At 36.5% G+C, this 12,184-nt stretch overlaps 1 protein-coding gene across 3 annotated transcripts in view; it reads right to left on the minus strand.

Annotated features, from left to right (window-relative positions):
• Positions 1-11,027, minus strand: part of RAD51C (RAD51 paralog C) — a 32,583-nt gene extending 21,556 nt beyond the window's left edge. For 2 of the 3 annotated variants that reach the window (XR_004326610.1, XM_006181422.3), the window contains exons 1-4: positions 10,820-11,025; positions 8,711-8,969; positions 7,944-8,110; positions 6,363-6,496 (exon numbers count right to left, since the gene is read on the minus strand). Coding sequence is in view for 2 of the 3 variants with exons in the window: in XM_006181422.3 (XP_006181484.2) it covers positions 6,363-6,496; positions 7,944-8,110; positions 8,711-8,969; positions 10,820-10,937 (678 nt within the window). In the remaining variant the exon portion in view is untranslated. Of the gene's footprint in view, positions 1-6,362; positions 6,497-7,943; positions 8,111-8,710; positions 8,970-10,819 lie in introns of all 3 variants that reach the window. The other variant, XM_014556510.2, reaches the window with a different exon arrangement.
• Positions 11,028-12,184: the final 1,157 nt, after the last annotated feature.

Consider the following 12,184-nt stretch of genomic DNA (forward strand, 5'->3'; position numbering starts at 1 on the left):
GGAAATCACTGAAATCAAAAGTTTATTCTTTGAAAAGATCAACAAAATTGACAAGCCTTTAAATTGAGAAAAAGAGAGAAGACTCAAATCACTCAAATCAGGAACGAAAGTAGGGACATTACTCCCAACCTTATAGAAATAAAAAAAACTTAGAGAATACATTGAACATCTGTACACCCCAAAATTAGATAACCCACATGAAATGGACAAATTCACCAAACGACACAAAACTACCAAAACAGCCTGAAGAAGAAACAGAAAATCTCAATGAACCAAGAGATTGGATCAGTAATCAAAAGCCTTTCAACAAAGAAGAGACCAGGATCAGTTGGCTTCACTGGTGAATTCTATGAAATGTTTGAAGATTTCACACCAATCCTTCTCAAACTATTCCAAAAAGTACAGAAGGGAACTTCCTAACTCATTCTATGAAGCCAGTATGACATTGATACCAAAGTCAGACAAAAACATCACCAGCAAAGAAAACTACAGAACAATTTCAGATGCAAAAATCCTCAACAAAATACTAGCAAACTAAATCCTGTAGTATATTTAAAAAAATTATATTACCATGATCATGCAGGTTTTATTCTAGGATAGCAAGGTGGTTCAATATGAAAATCAATCAATGATTAAAAGTACCAGATTAATAGAATGATGGGGAAAAAGAGCCACATGATCTTCTCAATTGATTCAGAAAAAGCATTTGACAAAATCCAACATCTTTCATGATAAAAAATAATCAATAAATTAGGAATAAAAGAGAGCTTCCTCAACTTGATAAAGAGTCCACAGCTAATATCATTAAGTTAGTTTTCATAATTTGTAGTTTTATGTTTTATAAAGTCATCAAAAACACTGACTGAGGGAATACTGAACCATTGCTCCTAGGGGAAATACAGGGCCAAGTTTCTGTGAGCTTCTGATCACATTTTTGTCAACTGATCAATATACAACCATATCTTATGTGTATTTCTACCTAAAAACATTTAATATATAATGTTGATCCATTAACACTGAAGTTGTCGCCAACAACATGGTAAGTCATGCATGAACAATGCTTATCTAACATATGTATTTTCTCCATAAAGCACATCACACCCTTCTTCTGTTGAGGAACAACAGATAGCACTTCAGCACTGCTTGAGGTATATATTAAACAGTGGAAGTATCAATAAAATGCAAAAAAAGATGGCATTTAATCAACCATATTGAAGACACTGCCTCAGAGTATGAACTGAAACAAGGTAGCAGAGAATCACCTTGTTCAATATCAGCTAGGAACATGTGTGTTAGGAGACTCAAATTTTATGCCACTTAACTTGTTCATTACTATGTACTGAATTAACGTCTCCACAAAATTCGTATGTTGAAGACCTAACCAAGTACAATATAATTGTACATGAAGACAGGGCCTCTAAGGAAGTAAGGTCAAATGTGGTCAAAAGGGCAGGGCCCTGATAAGACAGGATTCAAGTCCTTAAAAGGAAAGGTACCAGAGAGCTCACTCTCTTGCTCTTCTATGTGAGGATACTGCAAGAAGGTGGCCTTCTGGAATCCACAAAGAGCCCTTGCCAGAAACAGAATCAGCTGTAAACTTAATCTTGGACATCTAGCCACCAGAACTGTGAGAAACCAAATTTTTGCTGTTAAAGCCAAACAATCTAAGATATTTTTATGATGGCAGCCTGAGCTGCCCAATACATCTATAAATGACTGTGAAAACACTGGGGGTATTGTTTTGGGATTACGAATAAATTTTAGCAAGTAGTTAAATTCACAATTATAGAATCTGCAAGTAGTGAAGATAAGCTGTTCTTAACGCTGATAGACTGAAAGCTTTCCCCCAAGATCAGGAAGAAGACAAGAATGCCCGATTTTATTACTGTTTTTCAACATTACACTAGAAGTTGTAGCTAGAGCAATTAGTTAATAAAAAGAAATAAAAGGCATTCAAACAGGAAAGTAAGATATAAAAATCTCTATTCATAGATGACATAATCTTATATATAAAAAAACCTGAAGAATCCACAAAAAACTACTAAACCTAATAAACAAATTCAGCAAAGTTGAAATATCCAAAATCAACTTACAAAAATCAGTTGCATTTCTTTTCCTTTTTGAGGAGGAGAAGGAGGAGGAGGTAATTAGGTTTATTTTAATGGTGGTACTGGGGATTGAACCCAGGACTTTGTGCATGCTAGGCACATACTCTACCACTGAGCTATACCCTCCCCCCATCAGTTGTATTTCTATCCCTAGCAATAAATAATCCAAAAATGAAATTTAAAAAAATTCCATTTACAATACCATCAAAAAGAATACTTAGGAATACTTGTATACTAAAAGCTACAAAACACTGTTGAAAGAAATTAAAGAAGACCTAGATAAATAAAGATATCATATGTTCATAGGTTAGAAGACTTAATATTAAAATAGCAATATACTCAATCTACAGATTCAATGTACTTTCTGCTAAAAGTCCCCACTACATTTCTGCAGAAATGAACAAGTCTCCATTCACATGGATCAAATTCATATGGAATTGCAAGGAGTCTTGAATAGCCTAAACAATTTTGAAAAGAAACAACAAAGTTGGAGGACGCATATGTCCCAATTTTGAAACATACTAAGAAGCTACAGTAATCAAAACAGTGTGATACTGGCATAAAAATAGACACATACATCAATAGAAGAGAGTCCAAAAATTAACCCACACATTTATGGCCAACTGATTTTCAACAAGGATGCCGAGCCCATTCAATGGGGAAAGAATTGTCTTTTCAACACGTAGTGCTGTGACAACTTGATATCTATATGCAAAAGAATGAAGGAGGACACTTATCTCAAACTATGTATAAAAATTAACTCAAAATGGATCAAAATCCCAAATAAAAGAGTTAAAGCTATTAAACTTAATGGGGTTCAGGACATGCTATCCCAAAATATGGTACTTTGGCATACTGTAGTATCATAAGCTAAAGGAGTTTGAGAAAATGGTTGAAGCAGGAAAGGTCACTTAATCTCCCTCCCTTGTTCTTCTTCCCTGAAAGCAGGAGATAAATCTCTGGTGAGAAAGGTACTCTCCCTGTCCTAGAAGGAAGGGAGACCTTCCTTATCACCAGAGACAGGGAATTGAGGGCTGAGAAGGCTGCATAAACAAACCTTCCTAAACTAATCCCTATCTTCCAAATTACTGTACCTCTTCGTAATTGTCCACCTCTAGCCCCAAACTCTGTCTCATTAATTCCTTACAAACGTATTGTTTCTTTGTCTAAAAGGTATAAAAGCTTTCTGTACTGCTCACTTCTTCGGGTCTTCATTTTCTTGTACATTTCTTGTACAAGGCTCCCATATACATGTAAAACTTCAGTAAAATGTATGTGCTTGTCTCCCATTATGCTGTCTTTAACAGTTCAATTTTCAGACTCAGTCAGCAATCCTAAAACGGTCAAGGAAAATTTTTTCTCCCCTATAAACTCTCAAGAGTAAATTTTCATGATTGTGGATTTGGCAATGCATTCTTACATATGACACCAAAAACACAAACAACAACCAATAGATAAACTGGACTTCATCAAAATTTAAAACTTTTGTGCATCAAAGGAAACTATCAAGAAAGAGAAAAGAAAATCCACAGGATGGAGAAAAGGTACTTATAAGAAAACAAATGACTTTTTGGAAGGATAAATGGGCCCATAGGAGAACAGATGGGAGATTTGATAGTTCTGTGACAATGTCTGTCTTGGTGAAAGTACCATGTAAACTTGAGAAGAATGTGTATTCTCCTGTTGCTAGATAAAGTAGTCTATAGATATCCACTACATCCAGCTGATTGATTGTGTTCAACTATGTCATTCTGGATCGGTCCATTTCTGATACAGAAGTGTTGAAGTCTCCATATAAGTGGATTTGTCTATTTCCCCTTGCAGTTCTATCAGTTTTTATCTCATGTAGTTTGATGCTGTGTTGTCAGGCACATACAAGTTAAGGACTGTTATGTCTCCTTAGAGGAATAATGTAATGTTCCTCTTTATCTCTGATAACTTTCCTTAGTCTAAAGTCTGCTCTCTGAAGTAAATATAGCTACTCCCACTTTATTTTGATGAAGTGTTAGCATAGTATATCTTTCTCCAATCATCTGCCTTTAATCTACATGTATCTTTATACTTAAAAGGGTTTCTTGCAGACATCTAGTTAGGTCTCGTTTTTGATCCACTGGTATGACCTTTTTGAAAGGCAATTTGTGTTAAAGAAAATATTATTCTGACACTTGTTAAAATAGTAAGGAAGATTTTATCCAAGAATATTGCAATAGGGATACTGCAATATGGGAAAGAGATCAAGCTCAATCCCAGATACAGCAAGGACAAGTGGGGATTTATAGCTAAAGAGCAGTATGAGGGTGTCGAACAGAAAATTACTAAGAGGAAACACCAAGAGTAGGAGGACTCTTCCTAAGGGCAGGCCAAAGACGTATATATATCAAAGGTGGGGAATGAAGAACTTGAGATATCAAGGGTGATCAGATGTCAAGGGTAGGGGATTCTCTCTAAACTAACTTAGCAGGATTCCTTGCTCTTGTACACTCATATTCTTAGCAACATTCACAACAATGAACTGGGCTGCTTAGGCCAAAGATAGGATGTGGGTCAAGGTAAAGGCCTATTTAAAAAGAGGGCTCACAGGAGGCTGATTAAAGTTGGGTCAAGGAGAGTCTTTGTCATATGAAATGTTTATCAAAATTTAAGATGCACATACTTTTTAATATCACAACTCTAATACTTAGAATTTATCCCATGAATATACTCACAAATGTACCCCAAGATCTATGTGTAAGGATTATTTCCAAACAATTGTTAATAATAGCATCTCAAAGTCCACCAATAGAGGATTGCTTAAAGGTACCTACTCCCCCATTCATTTTTATTGTGGTAAAATGCACATAACATAAAATGTACCATCTAAATCATTTTTAAGTGTACAGTTCAGTGGTATTAAATACATTCATAATGTTGTGCTACCATTTCCAGAACACTTTATTCTTTCTTTCTTTCTTTTTTTTCCCTTTCTCTCTTTCTTAATTGGAGGTACTGGGGATTAAACCCAGGACCTCCTGAGGGTTCAATCCCCAGGACCTTAATTAAAAAAAAAAAAACAACCCAGAACACTTTTCATCTCATAAAACCAAAACTCTATACCCATTAGACAATAACTCCCCACTCTCCTCTTCCCCCAGGCCCTGGCAACCACCACTCTACTTTCTGTAATTCTGACTACTCTTGGTATCTTACATAAGTAGAATCATATAGTATGACCTTTTTTGTGACTGGCTTATTTTACTTCACATAATGTCCTCAAGATTCATCCACGTTGTAGCTTATGTCAGAATTTCTTTCTTTTTTAAGGCTGAGTAATATTCCATTGTATGTATATACCACATTTGCTTATCTGTTCATCCATCAATGGACATGTGGGTTACTTCCACATTTTAGCTATTGTGAATAATGCTGCTATGAATAAGAGTGTACAAGTATCTCTTCAAGATCCTGCTTTCAATTCTTTTGTGTATAAACCTAAAAGTGGAATTGCTGGATCATATGGTAATTCAATTTTCAATTTTTTGAAACTGCCATACTGTTTTCTATAGTGACTGTACCATTTTACATTCCCAATGGTGAAAAGTACCTTCTTAAAATAACATGCAGCTGAAAAAAGAATGAGATCTAAACATATGTGCTGATACAGAAAAATATGCAAAACACTAAGCCAATATGGAAGGTGCAGAATATACAGAATATTCCTATTAAAAAAATATTAAGAATGGGGAGATATAAAAATATACATAAAACTTTTTTGAAGGGGGCAGGTATACCTCAGTGGTAGAGTGCATGCCTAGCATGCACAAGGTTCTGGGTTCAATCCCCAATACCTCCATCAAAAGGTAAAAAAAAACCTAATTACCCCCCAATCAAAAAAATTTTTTTTAATTGTTTTTTGAGAAGACAGACAAGAAACTACTAATAATGAGAGTGATCAACTTTGACAAGAGGAGGCAGTAGCTGAAGAGAAGTTTTATTTTTTATTTTATACCTTTTTATACAGTTTGTTAGATAGGAGCTATTCCACCATTACTCAATCAAGAGGTAGAATCTCTTTCATTACTATTTTAATTTCCTACTTTGGATATAAAACATATATATGTATATACACATACATATATACATAAAATACATGTAAATATAAATAAATTGTAGAACAAGGAAGAGATTTTCTCAATTGGTTTATACTAGTGTACTATTTACTTGCTAATCAAACATGTCCAAAGATGCTTAGTCACATTTCAGTAGTTCGAGCCATACCTTTGGGTGTTCTGAAAGGAAGTCTGGAAGGAGATAAACTTGTGCCAGTAACTCTGTGTAGTCATGACAACGAAAATAATAAATATGGGAAAGAATATTTTCAAGAGTGAAATCCTGCAAAGCTTCTGGGTGCTCTGAAATAAACAACAAAACAATCTTAAACAATCTTAAAATAACGAGCTTTACCTGTTTTGATATATTGGTGATTGTAGAAAAACAATACTTTTGAACAGCAAAATGTTTCACTGTGAATAACAAATCTCTTTTTAATTGAAAGATGATAAAATTGTAGCAAAATTACTATAAACTATCATAACTTCTGACCTCTTGTTTTCACCTTTCCCACTGATTCCTTATATACTGGGCTACCTAGAAGTAGTTTATACATGTATACAACTAGATTTTTAATGCCTGCCTTTTCATATTTCTAGTTATCAGCTTCCATTAAATACAAGTAACATAATGGAATTTCTCTTTCTTGTTTTTCTCCAAAGAATTAAAAAGGAAAAATGTTCAAAATAAGCATATTCTTCCTTTAAATGCCATAGTATACTTTGATATTTATGTAGGAACAATGATATAAAATTAAATTCCCTCCTTAGGTTGGATTTTTTTAAATAATCAGATTGATTTTGTACATATTTCAGAGAGAAACCATTTAAAAATCATTGCATTTTAAAATGCACTTGTTTTAAAATTAAAATATCAAGAAATTAAATTTCAGAAAACATTGCCTAACACACATATACATTTTAGAAGTTCAATTTTAATCAAAAAATAACAGCTTAATCACACACCAATCATTAAAAACTCTCTATTCCAAAGCTACATCCACAATATCTACAATATGATCTTAAGACACTATTACAAATTACACCTGTGACGTGGGTAGTTTGAGGGACTTTCAGTAGGTATATTGGTTCCTAGTTAAAAAGGACAATAAATACTCCAATGAAAATCAAAATATATAGCTGATTATATTTATTTAAAGGGAATACAAACATGTTATGATAAGCCTTATACTTTTTTAAAAACTTCTGGAGAAAAGAATAAAGATCGTACACCTGAAAAATAAAGCAAAAACTTCCCAACACTTTAACAATAAACACAGTCATGAAGTCAATTACATACTACTCAGAGCCACATAAGGTCAATCAGCCTAATGTTCCAAACATTTCTAGACATGATTTTTTCAAAGCCATCCTTGGTTTTTGGAAAAATAAGTATGAAAGTCAATATACATTGAATGCATTGAGACAACATTTACTTATATTAAGGTGTCCAACATTAGCTTACACCTGGCAACTCAGATCATAATGATTTTGAAGTCATTCATTGAAATACACAAAGGTCTCGCTCCAGAGCTCTTTCAGTAAGAAGTGAGGGCCTTAAAAGGGGAAGAAAAGGCCAGTCCAGGTTGTGCATTTCTCATTTTGTAAGAGAAGTATGAGAGTAGTATGACTAGTACACTGTCAAATCATCAAACTTCACATTCCAAATGGTCTGCTGCTAAGGCTGAGACAGATAGAAATGCAAATTACTTTTACTATACAGAAAAAGGAGGTGCACTTGCTAACTTACCTTCTGCCATCTGTGTTCCTGCTATAAGCTGTAGATGCTGAATACAGGCATTAGCAAGGTCTACCACTCTATCAACCATAAAACTTCCCTCTGTATCAATAAAAACTGCTTCACCTTCCACTCCTCCAAAACATTCTGGTATCTGCACATCTATTGCCAACTGCATACTATCAAAATAAGTGAAATGACCAAATCATTATCATGATCATCAAAGACAGTGTTTTTCCAACTCCAGATCACCACTCATTAGATACCACTAAATGTTTTATAGGCACAAATATAATCTCCAAAGCAACAGAGATAGCTAACTCTCCGTGCATCCAAACATATGTGAATCAATTGATGCTTGGATTAGGGGGAGGGTGTACCTCTAAAACCAAGGTTAAGGACTTTTCAGTGGTTTTTAGGGTTCTGGGAATGGAACCTTTTCTTATTATACATAAATCTAATTTCAAACTTTTGACTTTAAAATGTATCCTCAGGAATTATTTCTATAATAAAGTAGAAGACTGCCTGTTTACCCTACTGACCACACTATACTGTTGCAAAAGAAACATTTTTTAATATCAAAATAATTGTATCAATTTATCAAGATGGGGTGCTGAAGTAAGGCAAAGGGTAAGTTGATTTGTTTGATGTACACATACACACAAAATTAAGAACACATACATGCCTTTTTTGGTCTCCTAACTGTATACCCACAACACAATACTACTTACATAAAATGTTATTAAGCCTACTCTTAAGAGGGGAACATTTTATTTTACCATAATTGTGTTTTTCCAACACCTGGTGCACCACAAATCTCTGTTGTTTTGGTTAAGGGTATTCCACCCCCAAGAATATTATCTAATGCTGAACAGAAGGTAATTATGAAGTTCTGGGTATGCTCCTGCTCAAGAAGTTCCAGTGCTGTATACTTCTTGCCTGACTCAGCTGTACCAGGATATCTCGTTTTATTTGTGAGACATTCTCTTCTTATAATTTGCAGAGTTTCTAAGGCTTCCTCTTTAGATATTCCAACTTCTGAAAGTAAGAAACAAAAACAAAAACACCAGATTTTAGAGATTTAAAATGGTTTAATATGCTATTGGATTGTGTTCATTAATTTTAATTTTCAAATAACAAGAGTGATGCCAAGAGTAGCGCAACATAAAAATGTAACATTCGATTAACTATTTATCAAGTTAATAAAGGCATTAATAAAGGTATTAACCTATGGTTTCTTAGTGTTCACATACTTAAGATTTATCTATTACCTCAGAAACAGAATTCAGAAACCTAAACCTCTAGAGCATTTCTGAGTAACTAGAAGAGAATCTCAGGAGGTAGAAATGAAACTGTAGTTTTTTTTCTTTTGATCCTTTTACTAATTCTTTGGTCTTTTTACTATCTCTTTTGGTCTTACAAAACTGTAATTAACTTGCAATCATAAAGTATACAGATTGTTTTTTGAAAAAGAATGAAAATGGCCTCTTTAACTGCCTAAGACAAGATGCAACTTTAAGAAGTACATTTGCTTCTATTACTCATAATGAAACTTTTGATGAATACACTGGAATGAAAAACTCATGGATCACTCCAAAGTATTTAATGAGAATAGTTATTTGATGCACAAATATTTTAAACAATACACTTATGCTTCCTCAACTACATAATTACATTACTATCTGACAATATGGCCTGAGAAGCAAATTACAAAACAAGCTGCCTATGGAGAAAACAACGGTGAGGATAATATGAGTTTGGTCTATCAGTGCTTGACTTGGTAAGGATATGAACTATAAATCTGGAGACAACAATGGTGCTGAGGAAATGAAAATCCCATTCAATTTAAAGCCCTAACTCTGGAGTCAGATTACTTAGGTTTGTCAATCCTGCCTGCACCACTTTGTAGTCACTAAGCATGGGCAAGTTACTTTTTTATGCCTCAGACTCTTCTGTAAAACGAGAATGAAACAATACATGTAAAAACCTTGGTAGAAAAGGCCATCCAAAATGCTCAATAATTGTTAACTATTATTATTATTCAGATTCTCTCATTTTTTGTAAAACCAACTTGTTTAAAGACGAGCCCTTTGAACTTGGGGATACAGCCTTTGTTTTAAGACTTAAAACAGTTAACCTTAGGTCTCTAACATTTGTTCTTGAGTGAGAGTTGAAACCTTATTTTCCACTGTTAAGGGCAATGACTTAAAATTCTCTTCTATGTTAATAACACAGTACGGCATACCGTAGTGTAATGTGAGCAAGTGAGAGTGACCACAGACAGCTTCATTTTTGTATGCCTCAGGAAGCAGTGGCTCCCACCAACATATAATCTATAATGTTCCGGCATGTAAGGTTTGGGGTTTTTCAGTGAATTGCATTAAGAGAAGCGATGTCTTTTTTTCTACTGTTCTCTCCAGGTTCTGGGGATTCTACTCCCTTTTACCCTCTTAATTTATCTAAGCCTATCGCGAATCCTGCGTTCCTTAAATTTAAACCCCGCCCCTTGGGTTTTGGAACAGCAAAAATTAGCCTGCCTGGATTCCAATACTGGATCCAGAACTTCCTAGCCCACCCATAATTCAGTTACTTAACTTCCCCAAATATCAGTTCCTTCATCTATATACTGGACATAATCCACGAAAGACGGTTCTTTGAGCATAGATGAGATAATCCTCAGAGCCTTCAGCAGGCACTGGCAGTGAAAGTAATTAGTGAAAGTTTTCAAGACCATCGTTTTCTAACCCACGCTTAAGTGGAGCAGCTGTTTCACGTTGTAAACGCGGCTGTGGGCGGCAGCAGAATCTGAAGCCTTAAGTGAGGAGAACGGAGATGAATGCGGCACAGACGGCGGCCAGAGCGCCTCAGCTTGCGTCCGGAGTCGTTACCTTTGCTGAGCTCGGAAGGTTTCACCTCTAGGAGTTCCTCAGCAGTCTGGAAACCTGCAGACACCAGCTTCACCCGCACAGACGGGGACAAAGGAAAACTCACTAAATCCCGCTGCATTTCTAAGGCAAACACCTACGCGCGCGGCAGCGCAGACCCAGAGTCGCCAAAGCCCGCGAGCCAGCGCCGGGCTGCGCCGTATGACGTCAGACGTAAGGCAGAAGGGGCGGGGTCGGCAGCCTGGCTGCACGAGGCCTTGGGCTTTTTCGCTCAGCGGAAGCCTACTAAATTTTTACACGTTGGCACAGTTTCCATTGTGATTCTTCGTAGCCCCATTTAGAGTTTGTACATCAAACGTTCATCCTGACAGTAAACAGATGGATGGAGACGGCAAGATGCAGAGTCGTACTACTTTCCTCACCTCCATCCTGACCCCTTGGGTGGAGGCCTCAGAGTTGTTAGTAGGAATTATCTCCCCTAGTGGGAGTAACAGACTCACTGGCCAGTTACTGGTTTGGGGTATCTAACAAAATTAATAAAGATTAATCTCCATCCTCGTTGTAAGGTTCCACTGTATTGAGTCTCCTTGCGGCTGCCCCCCTTGCCTGCCCCCGTCGCTTTTCCCGCCCTCGCCCTCGCAAGGGATTGTGGGTCAGCCCCCCACACCCACGGGGCGCACTCAGCGCCGAATCCCCGCACCCACCAACGTATTCCTGCGAGTCGAGTTCGGAACATGGTGGTTTCTGAGACTGTTAGTTCTTCACGGCCTGCCCAGAAGTAGCTGGAAAAGTAAGCAAGTAATGTCCCCACAGTGGGTTGGGCTCCCCCGGTCCTCAGAGGGAGGAGTTGGGCTACGCAAGAGCTCCTGTTCTGGTACAGAGTTGGGAAGGGACCACTTATAAAATAGAGAATTTTGAGGGAATTGAGAGGCGGTTTGGAAGGTTTTCTTGCCTAGAAGAGTATAATGTATGTAAGGGAGTAACTCATTCCCTACCTTTTGGTTACGATTTTTATTCTAGACTTTTCTTCCCAGCTGTAAAGAACTCCTTAAACTTTGCAAATCAGAGCCTTTTAAGTACGTAAGATCTAAGGAAAGAAACATGTTGACCACCTTAGCAAATCCTACACATTTAAAATGCTCACAGCCATGCCATGAGGAAAACAAGAACGCGGCAGCTCGGAGCACAGGTTTCTTGAAGCCGAAGTTAAAACCTAGCACCTTTTTTTCTACCCCCACCTACCTCCAAATTGTGAGACAGCTCTTGGGGTGGGGGTGGGGGGAAATTTCGAAAAGTATTTTTCCCTCATTCGGTAGGGCAGTGAAAATCTGGTAGGAAATACGGTTGATTTGCCACTGTACATTGCTT

This window comes from Camelus ferus, chromosome 16 (assembly GCF_009834535.1).
Source record: "Camelus ferus isolate YT-003-E chromosome 16, BCGSAC_Cfer_1.0, whole genome shotgun sequence".
NCBI lineage: Eukaryota > Metazoa > Chordata > Mammalia > Artiodactyla > Camelidae > Camelus > Camelus ferus.